This window comes from Hippopotamus amphibius, chromosome 15 (assembly GCF_030028045.1).
Source record: "Hippopotamus amphibius kiboko isolate mHipAmp2 chromosome 15, mHipAmp2.hap2, whole genome shotgun sequence".
In the NCBI taxonomy this organism is placed as follows: domain Eukaryota; kingdom Metazoa; phylum Chordata; class Mammalia; order Artiodactyla; family Hippopotamidae; genus Hippopotamus; species Hippopotamus amphibius.
In genome coordinates this window covers 7,133,941-7,154,412 of record NC_080200.1, presented here as the reverse complement: position 1 = coordinate 7,154,412, position 20,472 = coordinate 7,133,941, and the positions used below count along the sequence as shown (strand labels likewise).

At 63.4% G+C, this 20,472-nt stretch overlaps 1 protein-coding gene and 1 pseudogene across 1 annotated transcript; one reads left to right on the top strand and one right to left on the bottom strand.

The window, feature by feature from the left end:
• The first annotated feature begins 5,093 nt into the window (after positions 1 to 5,093).
• LOC130837254 (USP6 N-terminal-like protein) lies at positions 5,094 to 17,500 on the top strand. Its single transcript, XM_057710069.1, is given in 14 exon segments — positions 5,094 to 5,097; positions 7,641 to 7,711; positions 8,294 to 8,383; positions 8,909 to 8,949; positions 9,635 to 9,710; positions 9,977 to 10,084; positions 11,005 to 11,114; positions 13,652 to 13,700; positions 14,369 to 14,489; positions 15,127 to 15,221; positions 15,447 to 15,512; positions 16,042 to 16,141; positions 16,354 to 16,506; positions 16,791 to 17,500. Coding segments are annotated over 14 exon segments (1,794 nt in total).
• A 962-nt stretch (positions 17,501 to 18,462) lies between these two features.
• Positions 18,463 to 19,818, bottom strand: LOC130837251 (GTPase HRas-like; annotated as a pseudogene).
• Between the last annotated feature and the right edge of the window lie 654 nt (positions 19,819 to 20,472).

Here is a 20,472-nt window from a genome sequence, read left to right as displayed (position 1 = left end):
CCAGGCCAGCGCGGAGTGGGTGGTATTGGTTTCAGGTGGGTGCCTCGAAGATGGTACCCAAGTGAGCCCCTGGTTCGGCTACCATTCTAAGGAAGCCTGAGGAAGCTGCATGAGGCCTGGTCTGGAAATCACTGTACTGATGGAATTCAAACAAACAAGGCTTGATGGGGCATAAGGATTACCCCTTGCACTGCTACCAGTGGGGGGGGGAAGAGTGAGGGAAGGTCAGTGTTGGGGGCCCTGCTGGTCCTGAGGACGGGAGTGAGCCTGGGTCCAGGACCTGCAGTGCACATCTGCCCTGGTCACCGTTCCCTGGCTGGTGACAAGACCCTCCCCCTTGGTGCCTGAACTTCACGGTTATGGGCTCAGTGCCCACCCAGTGACCTCTGACCTGGGTGCCATTGCGGGTTGGAATGGCAGCGACCCCCGAGCTCTGCCCGCTGCCCGGCACCCACTCTGCTTCATGTCCGTAGGTGTTTGGAGGCCCCCGTGGTCTCTGACCTGCTCTGACCCTCACCTGCCCACCCTGTTCCACCCACCCGACCCGAACCCGGGTCCATTTCTACAGCCCAGACACAGTTCCATCAGCGAGAGGTCAGAAAGGTGAGCATGACCTGCACCCTGGTCCCTTATGGCCGTGTTGGGACAGAGGCCACTGGGCAGCTGACACCAATGACACTGGCCTGAGGCTCAGATGACGTTGACCCTGCAGCCCTGCCCGTGGGCCAGGCCCGTGCAGCCTCCTATTAGCTCTGTGGGGGGCAGGGCTGTTTTCAGAATTGCCTTAGTCCGTGTGAGGTGCCAAACGTCAGAGCTTAGCCACCTGGCCCAGAGGAGGAGGAGGGAGAGGAGGAGGGAGGGGAGAGAGGATGCAGCAGGAGGCCGACGACGAGGAGGAGGAGAATGGAAGTTGGGTCCAAAGTTAAAATGGGTATAGGAGGGAAATGGATGCAGGAGGATGGAGGGAGGAGGGGGAGGGAGAAGAGGTAGATGAGGTGAATGGGGAGGAAGAGGAGGAAGAGGAGTAAAGCTGAATGGAGGAGGAGGAGGTGCAGGAGGAGGTCCAGGACGAGAGGGTTGGAAGTGGAGCCAGAGGAGAGATGCCTCCAGGAGGAAAGATGGATGCAGGAGGATGGCAGGAAGAGGAGGAAGGGAATGGGGAAGAGGTGGAGAGGCAGGGGAAGTGGAAGAGGAGAATTGGGAGGAAAAGGAGATTCAGGAGACGCAGGAGGACAGGAAAGATGAAGGGCATCAAAGGAGAAGGCAGATGGACAGAGGGGCAGTAAGAGGAGGACATGATGGAGGAAGATGAGGAGACAGAGGTGGTGAGAGGAGAAGGGAGGACCATGGGGTTCAAACAGGGGCAGGAGATGGATGGCAGGAAGAGGTGGATGGAGGGCTGAGGAGGTGATGAAGAGATGGAGGAGGGGATGCTGATCCTGACCTCTGACCTGGGCCCCATTGTGGGTTAGGATGGCAGCGACCCCAGGGTTCCACCCATTGCCCGGCACCCACTCTGCTACGTGTCCGTAGGTGTTTGGAGGCCCCCGTGGCCTCTGACCTGCTCTGACCCTTGCCCACCTGCCCTGCTCCAACCCACCCGACCCGACCCCAGATCCCTTTCTGGAGATCAGGCGCAGTTCCATCAGTGAGAGGTCAGAAAGGTGAGTGTCACCTGCACCCTCATCCCTTGTGGCCAAGTTGGGTACAGAGGCCGCCTGGCAGGTTACTTGGACGACCCTGGGATGACATGGACCTCGCAGTCCTGACCATGGGCCAGGCATGTGCAGACTCTTGGTAGGTCCGTTGGCGGAGGGCTGCTGTCAGAGTTGCCTCTGTCCATGTGAGGAGCCCCAAGTCACAGCTTAGCCACCTGGCCCAGATGAGGAGGAGGGAGATTAAGAGGGAGGAGAGAGGAGTCAGGAGGAGCAGGACGAGGAGGACGCAAAGGAGGAGGATGACGAGGAGGGTGGCAGGGGAGAGGGTGCAGGAGGAGGAGGAGAAGAAAGCAGAGGAGAAGGATGGATGATGGGGATAGAAAAGAAACAGATATAGGAAGGAACTGGATTTAGAAGGATGCTGGGAGGACAGGGAGGAAGAAGAGGTGGATGAGGTGAATGGGGAGGAAGAGGAGTATAGGTGAATGGAAGAGGAGGGTGGGAAAAGAGAGGACCAGGAAGTGGAGCCAGAGGATAGATGGCTCCAGGAGGAAGGATGGATGCCGGAAGATGGAGAGAGGAGGAGGAGGGGAATGGGGAAGAGGAGGAGAGGCAGGGGAAGAGGAAGAGGAGAATTGGGAGGAAGGGGAGATTCAGGAGAAGCAGGAAGAGCAGGAAAGATCAAGGGAATTGGAGGACCAGAAGGGACAGTAAAAGGAGGAGGACAGGATGGAGGAAGCTGAGGAGATAGAGGTGGTGAGAGGAGGAGGGGGACCAGGGAGTTGGAGCAGGGGGAGGAGATGGATGGAAGGAAGAGGTGGATGGGGGAAGAGTAGGGGATGGAAGAGATGGAGGAGGGGATGCTGATCATGACCTCTGACCTGGACCCCATTGTGGGTCGGAATGGCAGTGACCCCACCGTTCCACCTGCTGCCCGACACCCACTCTGCTTCGTGTCCGTAGGTGTTTGGAGGCCCCCGTGGTCTCTGACCTGCTCTGACCCTCGCCTACCCAGCCTGCTCCAACCCACTCGACCCGACCCCGGGTCCATTTCTAGAGACCAGGCAGATTTCCAGCCGCAAGAGGTCAGAAAGGTGAGCATCACCTGCACCCTCGTCCCAAACAGACTCCTTGGGGACAGAGGCCACCTGGTGGGTTCCTCCATCCTTTGTGGGATGTGGCAGAGGTGATGCTGAGCCCCCAGTACTGAAGGACAGCCAGGACTGCGCAGCCACCCCCTGGCTCCGGGGGGGAGGGCCGCTGCGAGATGGGCCCGTGTCCACGTGAGGACCCCGAGGTGGGAACGTAGCAGCTGGCCCAGAGGAGGAGGAGAGAAGAGGAGCAGGGAGGAGAGAAGAGGAGCAGGGAGGAGAGAGAGGATGCAGGAGGAAGAGGAGGGAGGAGGAGAAGGAGATGGATGGAAGCTTGGAGCTAGAGGGTTATGGATACAGGACGAATGGTGGGTGCTGGAGGATGGAGGGAAGAGGGGATTGGGGAGGAGGAAGGAGGTAGGAAGAAGAGGAAGTTGTAATGGAGCAGGGGGAGGATGGCAAGAAGGAGGAGGAGGAGACGATGAGATGGACGGAGGGCACTGACGAGAAGGAGGATGGCCAGGAGGATGGAGCAGGAATAGGAGACCGATGGATGGAAGAGGTGGATGCAGGAGAATGAAAAGGAAATAGATGAGAGCAAGAGGGGATGGAGGAGGGGGATGGAGGAGGAGAGGCGTCCAGGCCAGCCCAGAGTGAGTGATAATGGTTTCGGGTGGGTCCCGGTGCACCCCATGAGTCCCTGGTTTGGCTACCATTCCGGGGAACCCTCAGGAAGCTGCGTGAGCCTGGGTTGGAAATCACTGTGCTGACTGAATTCAAACTACACTGGGTTAAGGTTAAGGCCGGTGTAAGGATACCCCTTGCACTGCTAACAAACAGCGTGAGGGAAGGTCAGGGTCAGGGGACTGGCTGGTCCTGAGGACGGGAAGGGAGCCCCAGGTCCAGGAGCTGCAGGGCACATCTGCCCTGGTCCCTGCTCCCTGGCTGGTGACAGGGCCCTGCACCCGGGAGGTGACCTTCATGGTACGGGCTCCGTGTCCACCGTCACCTCTGACCTGGGCTCCCGTGTGGGCTGGAACAGCAGCGACCCCAGGGTTCCGCTCGCTGCCCAACACCCAGTCTGCTTCACGTCCACAGGTGCCTCGAGGCCCCCGAGGTCTCTGACCTCCTCTGACCCTTGCCCACCCACCTTCTCCAACCCACCTGGTCCACCTCGACCCCGGATCCATTTGTAGAGACCAGGCGCAGTTCCAGCAGCGAGTGGTCAGAAAGGTGAGCGTCACCTGTATGTACCCTCCTCACTGATGGATCTTTGGGACAGAGGCCACCGGGTGGGTGACTCAGACGACCCTGGGCTGCAGTTGAGATGACATGGACCCCACAGCCCTGACCAAGGGCCAGGCCCATGCGGCCTCCTGCTGGCTCTGTGGGGAGAGGGCTGCTGTCAGAAGTACCCGTGTCCATGTGAGGAGCCTGAGATCAGAGCTTAGTCCCCCGACCCAGAGGAGGAGGAGGGAGGGGAGAGGATGCAGGTGGAGGAGTGGGAGGAGGAGGAGGAGATTTTAGGAAGTGGAGCCAGAGGAGAGATGGCTCCAGGAGGAAAGCTGGAGGCAGGAGGGTGGGGGAGGGGGGTGGAGAGGAAGAGGAGAAGCCGGAGGAAGTGGAGAGTCAGGAAGAGCAGGAAGAGGAGGAAAGATCAAGGGACTGGAGGAGCTGGAGGATGGGCAGACGTGGGAGTAAGAGGAGGAGGACCTGTTGGAGGAAGATGCGGAGATGCAGGAGGGGCAAGGTGGAGGAGCAGGGGGTCCAGGCCAGCCCAGAGCAGCTGTCCTGGCGTCAGGTTGGGGGTCTCTGTGAGGGTGGTACCCGAGGGAGCCCCTGGTTTGGCTGCGGGACCCAGAGAACCTCACAGAAGCTGGGTGAGGCCTGTGCGGGACGATGGCTGTAGGGATTGCATTCAGACTACAAAGGCGTAGGGTCGGCACAAGTAGCCTCGTGGCACTGCCAACAAGCAGGGGGAAGGGAGCCAGTCAGGGTCCGGGGACAGGCTGGTCGTCAGGGTCCAGGTGTCAGGGCCCAGGGCCTGCCGGGCTCCACGTGCCCCTGCTCACCCTCCCCCCTCATCCTGGGCACCTGACCTTCGGGGTTATGGGCTCAGGGCCGACCCTGACCTCTGACCTGGGCCCCACTGTGGGTCGGAATGGCAGTGACCCCAGAGTTCCGCCTGCTGCCCGACACCCACTCTGCTTCGTGTCTGTAGGTGTCTGGAGGACTTCGTGGTCTCCGACCCGCTCTGACGCTCACCTGCCCTGTTCCGTCTCTCCTGCCCCGTCCCTGGGTGCATTTCCATCGAGGAGGCACAGCTCCAGCAGCGAGAGGTCCGATGGGTGAGCATCACCCCATCTCTTGTAGCCTCACTGGGGAAGAAGCCACCGGGGGGGTGACTCCATCCTTCCTGGGATGTGGCAGAGGTGATGCTGAGCTCTCAGTACTGAACAACTCTCAGGCCCGTGGAACCCCCTCCTGGCCCCGTGCGGGGAGGGCTGCTGCCAGAAGTACCCGTGTCCAAGTGAGGAGCCTGAGGTCAGAGCTTATACAGCTGGCCTGGGGGAGGAGGAGGAAAAGGAGGAGGGAGGGGAGAGGGTGCAGGAGGAGGAGGAGGAGAAGGTGAATGGGGAAGAGGAGGTGAGACAGGACGAGGATGAAGAGCAGGAAATATAAATGGCAGAGGTGGACGTGGAGAATGGCAAGAAGTGGGTTGGGGGGGGAGGAGGAGGCGTGGTTGAGGTGGAGGGAGGAGTAGGTCTGGGTGTGGGGAGATGTGGAGAATGGAGGAGCAGGAAGGGAGGAGGTGAGGGGCTGGCCGAGCACAACGTAGCTGCTGACGGAGGAGGAGGTAGGACGGAAACGTGATGGAAGGAGATGGGAGGAGGGGAGGATGCAGGAGGATGAGGTGTGCAGATGCTCGAGGGAGAGGAGTGGAAGGGGGGGGTGGAGATCAGCGCTGTGGCAACTCCAGAGCCCGGCACGTGCTCCAAGCCCTGTGCGTGAGCCCTGGATCCTAGAGGTGTCCTATCCATCCTGCCCCCGACCAGAGACACGGGCCGTGTGAGGACGTCTGGCCTGCGGCCAGCCCCCTCGACGCGTGCCCGCCCCATACCCCCCAGCCCTGTTCCTGATGGGTCGGGGCTTCTGTGCGTGTCCAGGATGGAGCGGGTCCCTCTGTGAGGACGGGGAAAATGAGGCCCTTCCCCTTTTGCCTTGTTCAGAATTCTAGACCGACAGATGGTCTCAGGAGCACAGAGTCTCCCTGAGGTCACATATGTCCTCCTTTCCCCAAACCAACACCCTCCTGTTGAGCGGATGTGCTGTCTGAGCTGAGTCATCAGCCAGAATCAGTTGGGAATTACGTCGAATGGAGTAGGTGTGAGCGTCTCTTCCCAGAGAGCCCCGGTCCCCAGTCCCTGCTCTGCCTCCCCAGTGGGGCCATCCCAGGTGGGCACGTGGTCCTGGGAGGATCCCCGAGGGCAGGAGCCAGGGCCGCCCTCGGCCGGGAGCGCCCCTGGGGGTGTTTTAATCTACGTGCAGTTGCTCAGCTGCCCCCTTGAGGGTCTCCTGGGGCTGAGAAGGTGGGGAAGCTGGCTCAGAGAGCCGTCTTTCTTCGATTCACACATCACCACATTTAGCTGGTAGCGTATACACTCAGTGGTTTTTAGAGTACGTACATAGCTGTGCAACCATCACCCCCACGTCCACATTCCACCACCTCGTCAGTCTCTTACCCCTCAGCGGGTGCCCCCCCTCCCCCTCCCCCAGCCCTGGGGACCACGGATCCAGGGTCTGTGCCTGTGGATCTGGCGATGCTGGACGTCTCACACCCATGGATTCAGACAATATGTGGCCTCTGTGTCGGATCTCTCACGGAGCATCATCTCCATCCATGCTGGAGCCCAGAGCAGTATTTCCTGCCCGCAGTGCAGGAGGGCTCCAGTCTCTCCACACCCCCATGTCACTGGTAACAGCCATTCCATGGGCAAGACATGCTGTGTCCTGTGGTCTTGATTGGCATCTCCCTCATGGCTGGTGAGATTGGGCAGCTTCTCCTGCGCCCATTTGCCTTGTTCTCTAAAGCTGGCTCGACTGTGGAGAAAGGTCTGTCTGTGTCCTCTGTGCATTTCCTATCTGGGCTGCTTCTTTTCATTGTTGACTTAGGAAATTTTATGTATTTTCTGCAAACTAGGCCCCTTATCAGATGGGTGATTCACAGTGTTTTTACGCATTGTTTGGGTTGTCTGTTCACTTCCTTGATGGTGTCATTTGAAGCACAAACGTTTTCATTTTGATAAAGTCCAGTTTATCAATTTTTTTCTGTTGCTCGTATATATATACATATATATATATTTTTTTGGTCATGCTGCCTGGCATTTGGGATCTTAGTTCCCCCACTAGGGCTCGAACCAGTGCCCCCTGCAGTGGAAGCCCAGAGTCCTAACCACTGGACCGCCAGGGAATTCTCCTGTGGCTCGGGCTTCTGAGGCCTGAGCAGATGTGATTCCAGAAGCCGCAGGAGCCCCTCCTGGGCCGGCAGCTGCCCCCTCCTTTCCTCAGCGCCCAGGGCCAGCAGCCTGCCTGCACTACTGCGCTGTGGCTCCGGACTTCGCCTGGGCCTCCTGGCCCCCTTCTTGTTCCTCCTCATCTCATCGTGACAGGATGTCCCAGGCGGTTGGGAGGGGAGTCTGGAAGTGGAAGTGCTAGGAAGGGTGGGTGCGAACCCTGAGCCGCCAGCCGGCATGCCACCCACCCAGGCGACTCCGTTTTCTCCCCCTCTGATCAGACAGACCCGGGAGCTCCCAACAGGGATCCGCTTCACCTTGCTGGGTCTCTGAAGCTCTTTAGTGCACTGGAATATTCGGGTTTGTTTGTCTTGCAGCATCTGACATGGAGAAGCTGGAGACCCTGCTGGCCTTGGAACGGGAGGAAATAATATCAAAATATGAGCAGGTGAGGCCCCGGGAGGGCTCGTAGACACGAAGAGCAGGTAGAACAGGTGAGGCCCAAGTGGGTCTCATCACCAGTCGGAGCAGGGACATCCCCCCAGCGGGACCCACAGCAGCCCAGGTGAGGACCACAGGCCGCAGGAACAGGTTTATGTCCCAGAAGCAATCAGAGCCAAGGATGAGCAGGGGAGGCCCAGGCTGGGATCACAGGTGTCCGTAGCAGGGGAGACCCACGTGGGGCCCGTCGCCACGTATGTGCAGGTACGACCCCGTGGGAACCACAGGCCGCAGAAGCAGGTATGTGCCAGGCGGGGATCACAGCCAAGGCTGAGCAGGCAGAGCCTGAGGGGATGTCCTCACCGGGGGAGCAGGTGTGGCCCGGGTGGGGGTCACCGCAGGTGGGAGCAGGGGGCCCAGGCAGGATCCTAGCCAGGGAAGAGCAGGTGAGGCCCAGGCAGCTCCCACGCGGGCAGGCGAGTCTGATGCTGGGTCCCTGGGACGCAGGGCAGGGGAGCCATCCTGCCCCTCCTGTGCCCACATCTCTGGCCCGGGGTGTGCCCTCAGCGCGGGCTCCTCTGGGTTTCAGGGTCGCCAGGCAGGGTCTCCAGTGGAACCAGGGGAAGATGCTGACCTCTCGCTGTACAGAGTCGCTGACAGGCTCGGCTTTTTGCCGTGAGTCCTCAGGACGCCCTTCCTTCCCATCGCGGGGCGGGTTGCCACGTGCAGAAAATCCTCTCTGGAGGTGGGACCCACCACCCGAGCTCAGGGCTCGACCCCTGGTGCCCACTGCAGGTCAAGGTCTGCACTGGGCTGATCCGGGAGGACTCGGGCAGGTGGCAGGGGCAGGGCTGGTTGCTGGTCCGGGCCTGAGCCTCAGCCACGCGGCCTCCATGCCCAGCCACGGCCTCTGCTTCCCGGGTCCCAGGGAGCCTTCCGCCTGGTCAGCAGGCTCCGCAGAGCATGGCCGCAGGGTGCGGGCAGCTGGCCCACAGGTCTCTGAGGCTGCATTAGGCCCAGCCTAGCGGCACGCGGGGACAATCCCGGAGGGCAGTGAGTGCTGTGGACCCAGGAGGTGGAGGGATGCGAAGGGGGAGTGGGCAGGAAGGACCTGGCCTCAGAAGCTCACAGCAAGGGGACAGGCAGGCAGAGTTTGCAGCTGAAGACGACCTGACCTCTTGGTCTGGGAGGAGATTTGGGGTAGGAAGCCAGGCCAGGCCACAGTGCAGGGAGAGAGAAGAAGATGTACTTGCAACTGGACGGAGGTGGCCCGAGGCGGGACTGAGGGTGCTGGGCTGCTGGAGGGCAGTGTCCTCTCTGCAGGAGGGCAGCCTGGAACAGGACGAGGCCCTGGGGAGCAACTCACCTGAGACCCTTGAGCCAGGGCCTCTGCTCTCTGGCAAGGCAGGGCCAGGAGGGCACAGGGCAGAGGGGTGACCAGCACCAGAAGAAGAGGGCCACCTCCTAGGGGCTGCTGTGGAGATGCAGCCCAGCCCCGTCCCGAGCCTGCATCCTCCCAGGGTCAGCCTTCACCTCTGGAGTCTCCTGGCCTGAGAGCTGGGGGTTGAGGGGGACGTGTGGGCCTTCTGGGCACCCGGCCAGGTACAGGTCCCCACGCTCTGCTTCTCTCGCCTTCCAGTCAGGAGGAGCAGCCTGGCCTCCGCACCCAGGGCCTCAGCACCCGCGGCCTCAGCACCCATTTGGCGAGGGTAAGCGCCTGTCTGTGCTGCACAGGCGGGAGGCGGGAGGCGGGAGGAGGTCGTGGGCGCCGCTGCAGTTCCCTGCCGCCCCTGACCCCAGAGCCGTCGAGGTGGCCTCGGGCTGTGAGGGGTCTGCGCCTGGCCTGGCCCCTTTGAGTTCATGGCCCTCAGGGCCACCCCGGGAAGCTGGCAGCTGGGCCCACACCACCATGTCCCATTTTCCAGCAAAGAGCCCAGGAGATCAGGCGCGCCGACAAGTGGGTGAAGATGCTGAGGGAGTGGAGGAAATACCGGGGCAGCGAGAAGGTAGAAAATGGAGCATCTTGACCCTGAGGGCGCTGCCCTGAGTGCCCCCCAAGGCCCGGGGAGAATCCCATGCCAGGGCCACAGCCAGCCCAGCCCAGGGCCCCACAGGGACGGAGCAGCTGCGGACACGGTCCACGCTTAGTTTCGGGAGACCAGCCGCAGGTCTAGGCAGACCCGGCCCCTCCTGAGCACCTTCCACATGCCTCTCGCTCCGTCTCCTTCTCAGAGTCTCTGCACCTGTCTCAGGGCTGGCTTCTCTCCCGCAGATGCGCCGGCGGGTCTTCAAGGGAGTCCCCCCGCAGGTGAGGGGTCAGGTGTGGTCTCTCCTGTTAGACCTGGAGAAGCTGAAGGCGGACAACAAGGGGAAATACCAGGTACAGCGCGTCCACCTGCGTGGAGGGTGGGGGAGGGCACAGCACGCACAGGCCAGGCCACCCGGAGCGTGGAGGGAGGCGGCACCGCGGGCACCCCGTGCCCATGCCTAGCGCTTCCTGGCACCTCCCAGGCTCCCAGCACCCAGGTCCGCCTGCTGGCAAGGACCCCCACACGTCCCTCTTGGCTCAGTGCAGACACTGTGTCCAGACATGCACAGATGCCACCTGGAATCAAAAGGAGCCCTCCCGGATCGCGGAGGGTGTGGGGCAGAGTCACACAGCAAGGGAGAGAACGCTGGGGGTGGCGGGGGCGGGGAGAAGAGCAAGGAGACACCCACAGAGACCAAGACAGGAGGCAAAGCCGAACCCAATGAACGACTGGCCTGCGGGGAATACAAAACCTGAATCGGGACAAGAAACAGGCCTTTTCCCATTGCCCCAGAGAGGTCCCTGCCCCTGGCCTGTTCCCACCGCTCAGCCCCCCTCCCCACTGAGGGTACCCCCAGGTCACATCCCCCGGAAGGTGCTCTGTGGGCCCAGACCCAGGAGGAGCAGCAAGGGAAATGCAGCAGGAGCGGGTGTGATGGTGGCCTCGCTGCTACAAGCAGCCCAAGGACGGGTCACCTAAGAGGCTGAGAATGTGGTGAACACCCACTGATAACTGTGGGACCACAGCCAGCATCCCGCTCAGGCCTGAAGCCGCAAAGGGCCCTTAGGACCAGGCAGATACATCCAGAGGTAATGTGCGGAGGGCAAGAATGTCCCTCTGTATGAACCAAACACCCTGAAACGGGAAGCATGCATGCCTGCCAGGGCTACAGGGAGCCTTCCCGCCGGCCTCACAGCGCCCACTCTGGCAGTTGTGGTGCGTGGTCCCGGCTCTGCCTGATGCTGGCCCCGCCCCCTTGCCCCGCCCACAGAGGATGAAGGAGCAGGCCCGGCTGCACTCACAAGATATAAAACAGATAGACCTGGACGTCAACCGCACCTTCAGGAACCACATCATGTTCAGGGAGCGCTATGGCATCAAGTGAGTCTCCGGGGCCCCGGGGGGAGGCGGGGGGGGCGGGGGGGTTGGCCATGGACCTGGGTCTGGAGCTGGGGTGGCGGCTGCCGGAGGCCCAGGCTGCCTGTGCGGGCTGAGCCTCGAGGGGGCGCGTGAGGAGCCAGGGCAGAGGTGTGGGGCACACGGGGGAGGGGGGAGACTTGGGGCTGAGGGGACAGTGGGGGCCGGGGGGAGAGTGGGGTCGGGCCGCGCTGGCTCAACAGGCCCCAGAAGGCCCCGCGGTGGGGGGGGGAGGGGGGGAGGGGCGCCAGGCAGCAGAGACCAGGCTGGACCCGAGTTCAGATGGACTGAATGCGCGTCTGCGGGGGTCAAGATGCCGCCCCATCTTGACGTTTTTCGTATGTATTTCTGCTCTCTTAGACAATTTCCATAATGTATAAAAACAAAGTGTGACGAACCCCCAAATTCCATCACCCAAGTAGGTCCAACACTGGCGACCCTGTCCCATCCCTGTGTTCTCCTGTGTTCACCACACCCTTGACCAGCACAGGTGTTTCACAGTGAACCCAAGACATCTGGCCTCGCCCCGTCTTCCCTAGGCTCTCCGTGTGCATTTTACAAACAGGTGTTCTTGGGAATTCCCGGGTGGTGCAGTGTCAGGACTCGGCGCTCTCACTGCCAAGAGCCTGGGTTCAGCTCTTGCGGGGGGAACTAAGATCCCTCAAGCTGTACCTTTGTGGGGGGGAGGGGGATTCTTTTCTTACATGTGACCTCGACCCCATTTCGACCCTTGAAGCACTTACTGTAATCCCCTAATATGCAGCCAGGGCTCGGGTCTCCTAACACGTCACTGCTTTCTGAACAGCCTGTTCCAATCAGGGTAACTGGGTGTGGGGTGAGGACCCTGACAGCCGGGGAGACGGTGTGGGCAGGCCGGAGAGTGGGTTCTGCTGCAGCAGATTTGGGGCGCATATGGCTAGCCAGAAGATCAAGCTCGCTCTGGACCAAGAGATGCTCTTCAGAGCCCTGACCCCAGAGAGAAGGGGTTCTGGCCAAGGCAGCGCTGAGAGCAGCGAGGCAGGCGTGGGCCGTGCTGCTCAAGGGGTCTTTCCGGACCCCTCATGCTCCTCTCGCAATGAGATGTCTCTACCGAGGGGGCTCCATGGGCCCCGCAGTGGAGTGGCCCCATGACTGCTTTGGCCTGGAGGGTGTTTCTGTGTCTCTGCTGACCTTCAAGGCCAGGCCCAGGGCCAGTCAGCCGCCGCTGGCCCTCGAAACATCCGTCATCCCACGGCCACCAGGCTGCAGGCCTCACGGAGAGAGGATCCCAGGACGCGTCTGGTGGTCCCGCCACCCCTGGCACCCCTGCCCATCTGCAGACCTGGGAACAAAATCAGGAGGTTTCCTGTAATGGGCCAGACGGTAAATAGTTTAGACTTCGGGCCCAGCCACTGCTGTCTGACAGCACAGCCTACTGGATGCACAAACGAGTGGACATGGCTGTGTCCCAGTTTGTGACTCCATCTGAAGCCTCTGGCTTGTTTGCAGGGTGGGGGGACTCGCTTGTGGCATTAGAAAACCAGACCACCAGGACAGGGTGAGGCCATGGACACTGGGGAAGAGGCCAGTCAGCTGAGACAGAGGACACCTGTGAGAGAGAAAACTGACAAGAACAACTGTATCGAAGTGGAAAACTTTGATTCTGCAAAAGACACAGCTATGGGAATGAAAAAGAAAACTACAGAAAAGGAGAGAAGATGTGCCGGTCACATGTGTGACAAAGGACTCATGCAGAATCAGAAGCAAAGCGCTGGCGAGGACGTGGAGCAGCAGGGACTCCCCTCCCACACGGGTGGGGATGGAAATGGTGCAGGCCCTGTGGGAGACAGCTTGGCGGTTCCTTCCACATCCTCGTCACCATGTGGTCAGCAGTCACACTCCTTAGGATGTACCCAAAGGAGTTGAAAACTCACTCCACGTAAAACCTGCGTACAGTATTCACTGCTTTGTTCAGGATCCTTAAAAACCGGAAGCGACCAAGATGCTCTTCAACGAGCGACTGGGTAAGCCCTGGAATTCCATGAAACGGACGACGATTCGGGGACACAGAGGAACAAGCTACTGACTCGCTCAACAGCATGCATGAGTCCTAGACGCGTTCTCCTAAGTGACCCACATAGGACTCCATTCATAGGACGTTCTGGCAAAGGCACAACCCCAGGAGGACAGGACCAGCGGCCGCCGGGGCTGATGGGCTGGGAGCTGAAGCTGGAGCCCAGATGCTGTGGCCCCACCCGTGTGTGACAGCCCACGGGGCCGCACGTCCCAGAGACGGAACTGTGACGTGTGCAGACTGAGAAAATAAAAACGCGTCAAACTGTACACCAGGGGGAGTTGCATTTCATTGCGTGTAGACGTTACCCCTCAAATATGTTGAGCACTGAGGTGCCCTGAAGACGTCCCTGCTTTGTTGCCCTATTTCTTACACACACGTGCTTTGTCGGACGACACGAAACGAAGAGCGTGAGTAGGACACAAGCCCCCTGTGTCCCCCTCCCCAGGCAGCAAGCCCTGTTTCATGTGCTGGCGGCCTACTCAGTATACGACACCGTGAGTATCCCCACGCCCAGGCCCTGCCCCTTCCAGGGGGTCTTCCCTCTGGTCAGGACGCAGGCGCACAGGGTCACAGAGATGAGGCAGGGGGCTCCCCAGTCTCAGAATGAGACGCAGACTCCGCTTTTCAGGACAGACACAGCACCTGGGTTCCAGGAGCCCCATCTTTGGGGGGCTGTCAGGTGCTCGCCTCAGTGGAAAGGTTTTGTAGCAAGTTAGCTGGAGGCCTTATACGCATCACTGATGTCATGAAACTTGAGTTGGGACCCTGAAGATGCCATAGAATGAATCGGACGCTTAGCAGGGATGACGTTTTCCACCAGCACAGCCTCCTGTGGGACCCCAGGGAGGGAGCCCTGACCCTGCCTGCTCTTTCGAGAGCATTCCCTCAAGGAACATCCGCTGACAGGCCCCACAGGCTGCCCACAGTGGGGTCTTGGGCCAGGGCTCCTCATGGGCCCTCCCAGGCCCGCAGGTGGGCCTGCCTGCCCTCAGGCAGACCGTGCGGGTCCCCATCGCCCCCCACGCCTCAAGCACCTCGGGGGGCCCCTGCAGGGCGGGGAGCCAGGCCGGGCAGGAGCCCTTCCAGGAGCTGAGGTGGGAGTGTGGGCGGGGGGCAGGGAAGGCCTCCGGGGGGGTCCTCCACGCAGGTCTGGCTCTTGCAGGAGGTGGGCTACTGCCAGGGCATGAACCAGGTCGTGGGCATCTTGCTCATGTTTTTGGGGGAGGAGGACGCCTTCTGGGCGCTGGTCCGGCTAATGACGGACAAGGAGCACGCCATGCATGGTAGGTGCCGGCCGGGGACCGCTGGGTGGGCCTCAGGGCCAGGGGATTCCCTGCAGAGGTCCCCTGGCAGCGGGGCTGGCGGGGACCTCGGGCCAGTCCGTCTCCCCAGCAGTGGAGGGCACTGGCTCCCCACACTGCCCTCTGGGTCCTGGAGCCACGGCCCTCAGTCCCGGCCTCGTCCAGGCAGCTCTCCCTGCCCTGCGGGTCCTTCTGCCTCACAGCTGCCCCCCACCCAGCGCCCTCCGAGCCCACAGCCAGACGGAGCCCTGGCAGCAGCACCCCCTCCAGTGCCCCCAGACTGGCTGCCAAGCCCAGGAGAGGGCCAGGCACAGCCCTGCCACCCACCCAAGAGGCCGCATTCCCCGCCCCTCGGTACCGGGACCGCAGTTCCCCACTGTGGCCACGGTGACGAGGGCGGGTGCCAGGGCTGGACACCTGCCCGTCCCTCAGCCCAGGGCACCTGCCGAGCGGGGCCTCCAGGAGCCGGGCCTCTGCCCCGGCCGCCCGGGCCTCACAGGCTGTCCTGCCTGAGAAGCGCGTGTGCAGCGGGGCCGGGGGGGCCCGCGTGCCGGGGACACCTGCCGTATCCGACCCCTCTGGGCACGGCTCTGACGTGTGGGGTCTGGGGGCTCCTCAGGCTTCTTCATCCCGGGGTTCCCGAAGTTGCTCAGATTCCAGGCCCACCACGAGCGCATTCTGGACCGCATGCTCCCCAAGCTGAAGCGACACCTGGTGAGGACACGTGTCTCCCGCACCCCCACTGAGGCCTGTCCCCCGGCCACTGCGGGGCCTGCCCTCCTGCAGGCATCCGTCTCCTCCTGGGGGGGCCTGGGGCGAGCGCGGGCTGCGCAGGCCCACGGGCAGCACGTCCCCCCAGCCCCCCGGGGGGGAGCACAGGGCTCCGAAATGGGTTTCCAGCCAAGCAGGCAGGCCCTGAGCCCCCATGTCCTGCGTTAGGATGAGGAGCTGATGTCTTCGGGGATTTATACCCCCAAGTGGTTCCTGCAGTGCTTCATCGACCGGGTAAGGCTGCCCAGGGACGCGGGGTCCCCGAGGTGCTCCCTGTCCCCCACGCCTGATGCCCGAGGAGGGCCCCGCCCCACCCCGAGACATGCCAGGCCCCTCCTGAGGGGCACCCGAGGGGCAGCCCAGAGCCCTCCTGCTGGGCGCGGGGCACCACGACGTCCCGGGGACCAGCGGTTTCCACCGTGGCTCCCATCGGGAAGGCTGGGTCCGCGCGGGGTGCGGGCAAGCCAGTGTCATGCTCCCCCGAGGTGTGCCCACGGGCGTGGGACAGTCTCTGCTGTCCTCCAGGTTAGCAGGCGTGCTGGCCAGGCCCTTAGGACACTGAGTGGCCTGGTGGGAGCACCTGCATCCAGCAGCCTCGACCCCACGAGGATGAGCCCACCCAGATGAGGCGCTGCAGGACCTTGTCTGGTGCAGCCTGGGGGGATGGCAGGGACCAGAGGCAGATGGGGGCCTCCTCACCCCGTGCGGGTGCCCCCACTGCTCCCTGCTCCAGCTGCCCCTCCTGAGCCTACTGTCCCCACAGACCCCCTTCGCACTCACCCTGAAGCTGTGGGATGCCTACATCATGGAGGGCGAGCGCGTGCTCACGGCCATGGCCTACACGGTCCTCAAGCTCCATAAAAGTAAGTGGGTCCGAGCATGGAGCGCGCGGGCCACGGAGGAGGGAGGGCCAGCTGGCACACAAGGCGGGCAGGGTGCCCTCTGGAGAGCGCCCTATGCCCAGTCTTGGGCACAGCTGGACCCCCAGGTGTGGCGCCCACAGGAGGTGTCCCAAGGTGGGGGCTGAGTCTTCTCGATGTGGCCCCCACTGTCCTGATGTCATCCCCACCCCTAGAACGCCTTCTGCAGCTGCCCCTGGAAGGCCTGCAGGAGTTCCTGCAGGACACGCTGTCCCGGGCCTGGGACCTAGAGGACCAGAAGGTTCTTAGGGAGCTGCAGGCCTCGATGGCCGAGCTGAGGAGGAGGAAATGGGACCTGCCTCCCCCAGGTGGGCTCCGCTGCGGTCTCCTCCCAAGCCACCCCCTGGGACAGTGAGCGGGGGGGCGAGGCCCAGGCCGTCCTCCTCACCCCCATCCATCTGCCCTTCTGCTCTCAGACTCGGCCAACCAGGCCAGGGCTGGGCATCAGGGCAGCCAGCACAGGTGCCAGAGCTCAGCTGCCTGCAGGGCTGTTCTCCGTGCTGGGCCGGGGCTGCCACGCGGGGCCCCACGGGCCCACCTGTGCAGGCCGAGTGGTCTGCGGGAGACGCTGACCCAGTCTGTTCCTTTCCAGCAAAACCAGGGGAGTTCCCCACAAGGACCCTGGGCCTGGAGCGACCGGCCCCGGCCCCCAGGTCTCTCCCCACCCCTCCCAGCATGGAGACGCTCCCTGGAGAGGACGGGCTGGCCCTCCCTGGCCCACCTGCCCAGCACGAGCAGCCCGGCCCCTCGCCCAGCCCGGCCACCCCGAAGGCCGAGGAGCAGCAGCAGGAGGAGGGGGCCGCGGCCACAGGCCTCCCTCTGGGGGCCCCGGAGCCTCCACATCTGGCCCTGCTGCCCCCAGCCCAGGACAGCCCTCAGGATCAGCTGCGGCCACGGCGATGGCGGTCCCTCCCAGACATGAGGGAAAACAACTTGAAGGCGGACTGCTGGGTGCCTTCTCCATCAGCACCTGCCTGGGCCTCCCCCAGGCCCCACGACAGGCCTGGCCCTGCAAGCCCACGGAGGCCCCAGCCACCGGCTCTGCCCGGCCCACAGAAGACAGTGTCCCCAGGCTCAGGACGCCCCACCTGCCCGTGGCACCTGCAGCCAGCGGCCCTCCTGGGCAGTGACCGGCACGGCCACGACGGAGCAGGGACAGTGCCTCAAGAGCTGCCCCTAGTCCCCACACGTCCCCACGACCCCGACCTCTGCGGCCACGGGGACGCTGAACACCACGACGTGCTGCTTCCTGCCGGCCTCCCTGGAGACGGGGCCCCCCCTGCGCACAGCACACGTCCCTGACCGGGAAGGGCCTGGCCGGGCCTGAATTTGGGCCCTGGGAGGGCAGGGGCGCCGCGAGCGGCCCCCAGCCAGGATGACAGTAAAGGGGCTGCCCTGGAGCGTCCAGAATTCTGGCCCAAGGCAGGGCGTGCCCTCTCGGAGCTGTATGTGGCCACCTGGGGCCTGGACGTGCCCTGCGAGGCCCCTCTGGGGACCTGAGGTGGCTCTGGGAGCCACAGGCCCCCTCCAAGGACGGGGCGGCAGGGCCGGGCGGGCCGGCCCCACCCTCCCTCCCCGCAGGAGGCGGGGCTGGCCGGACGCCAGACCCCACGCAGCCCCCTGGTCCCCACGGGGCAGCGCACAGGGTGCTGCTGGTCGGGCTGGACCCACCAGGCTGCGCCCCTCCCTCCGCCAAAGTCAGTTCCGGCCTCTCAGGGTCCCCAACACTCAGGAAATACGACCCCAGCCATTCCCTACACAGCCTCCCTCCCAGGGCAAGGGACAGCCTTTGGTCTCCGTTTCACCCCTTGCTGGTTAAAGGTTAATAAAGTTTCCTGTGTTGAGTGCTAGACTGGCCGCTTCTCGCAGCACGCAGAGGTCTCCGCAGGACACACCGGGGACCCCAGAGGCAGAGGGGCCACCAGCTGCGTGGAGCTGAGGTTCCCACCTGCCTCCTGGGAGGCCACACACCTCAGCCTCCCAGCCTCAGCCAAATGCCAGGGTCAAAACCAAACAATTTCCTTCGGCTCATCCTGTGCCCTGTGGGCCAGGACGGGGCTGGAGGAGCGTGACGGCCGGGGGGCCGGTGGCATCAGTTCACGACAGTCTGTGCACAGCGTCCCAGGAGACCCGTGGTCACTCTGTCCACCGACCTGGGCTGGCCGGGCTCGGACGGCACATCCTTCCTTCCCTGCCTCCGTCCCCCCAGTGCGCCTCCTCCCGCATCACACCTGACACCTCCGTGCCCTGTGCCTGTGCCGCCCTCAGGAGAGCCGGCACCTGCAGCTCAGGCAACCTGGGCGGGCTCAGCTGGCACGCCATGTGCTGGCGGGTCTTGCTCAGCAGTGTGTGGACGGCATCCTCCACGCCCTAGGAAGAGGGGCTGGCTTGCGGGGGCGACCACTGCCTCTGCCTCGAGCGGATCCCCAGCCCCTTCCCCATCCCGCCCTGCAAACGAGGAGCTGGACCCTGCTCATCTTGGGCCCCAGGGCCGCCCCGTCAGACCGCCTGTGCTCAGCAGCTCCCCCCACAGCCTACTGAGGGGTCGGGGCCGACGAGAACCTGAGGGCCACTCTCAGGACACAGGGACACGGGCTGGGACACCAGGGTCACCGCTCTGGCCTGGCTCAGGGCAGCTCGCTCTGGGGACCTCCACCTCCCTCAGGAGTTGTGTTGGCCCAGACCCGGGCCCTGGCCGCCATCACTGGCCTCCCATCCGAGGAGACTGACATTGTCCGGGGCGGCTGGGTCCCAACGGTCCTTGAGGCTCCCAAACAGTCCTGGAGCCGGAGCCAGAGCCAGAGTGGCTGCACTGCGAGGGGGAGGGGCAGTGAGAGCTGCTCCTGGGTGTGGCGGGGCCCTCGCTGGCTGCGGGGGGGTGGGCCAAGGGGGGAGGTGCTCGCCTGGCGCATCGTGGCCAGTGTCTCCATGTGGGGGATGCCTTAGCTGGGGGCGAGGTCCTGGGCCTGCTGAGCCTGCACGGTACGCGTGGCCAGGTCACACGTGTCCCCACCGACACCACAGGCCTGTCATCCAGGTCCTTCCCCAGCTTGATGGGCTCCCTGAAAGGGGGAAGGCGAGAGCCGACGGGCAGACTGCGGGCTCCGCTGCACCCAGGGCACACAGAGAGCGGATGGGAGGCCCCTGAGGGCCGGCGGGCAGCTCATCTGCGCTGGTGGACGTCCCTGAGGACGTGGTGGTGTTGACGGCAAACACACAGAGGAAGTCCTCCCCAGGACACATGCAGGGGTCCCGCACGGCGCTGTCCTCCGCCCGGCCTGCCGTGTCCAGGATGTCCAGCAGACACGTCTCGCCGTCGATCGGTAGGAGCCGTGGGGACGACACCGCTTCGAGACAGCCGGCCCTGCAGGGCTGGGATCCTCCCTGGCTCCTGTGGTGTCTCCCAAGACCCATGAGGAGGAGACCCCTCCTGCAGGGGGAGTGGAAGACAAGCCCGGGTCAGGAGCCGGGCTGCGGACAGGAGCCGGGCGGGCTCACCTCTGCGGTGGGCTCACCCGCACCCGCCCAGGGGTTCTGCACGAGCTGGATGCTCTGGGCTCGGACATCCAGGTCACAGGGGTGGCGGCCGGAATGGTGGCCCAGCCGCTCACCTGTGGCATCGCCAGCCCAGAGGTGGGGGAGGGGGTGGACTCTGCCTCCAGCTGCACTTGATGCCTGTGCGAGAGGCAGGGAGCAGGCCCCCCAGAGGCAGGGCTGGCCGCCAAGAGCGTCTCCCAAACATGCACCTGAACGAGAAGCTGCTGGGTCGGCCAAAAGCCGGAACTGGAGGCGCCGAGGACGGAGGTCACCAGCACCCCCACAAGAACAGGTCTTGCCGCAGCGGTGGGCAGAGCAGCACGCCCGGACAGGACAGGACAGGCCGGTGGCTGCTGACACCCCGCTCCAGGCCCCCCAGCCCGGGCACGCGGGTGCATTTGACAGGTATTCGCTGAGAGCCTGCTGCATGCCAGGCGCAGGGTGACACGCAGACGGAAAGAACCCCTGCCCTGGCAGGCTTGGGCTATGCTCCAAGGAGAAAGGTCCACATAAGGAGGAAATAAAGGGAAACCCACGGGGCCCAGTGCCAGAAGAACTTTGGAGAACATAAGGCAGGTGAGAAGGCGGGCAGGCAGGAGCCAGGGGCCCAGGACGCAGAAGCTGATCACAGAAAAGACCCAAAGGAGATGCCAGAACGAGGAGACAGGTGAGAAAGGAAAAGGGTCCAGGGCCAAGGCCCCTAGCTGGGGTGTCCCCAGTTTGGGATACTTAAAGAA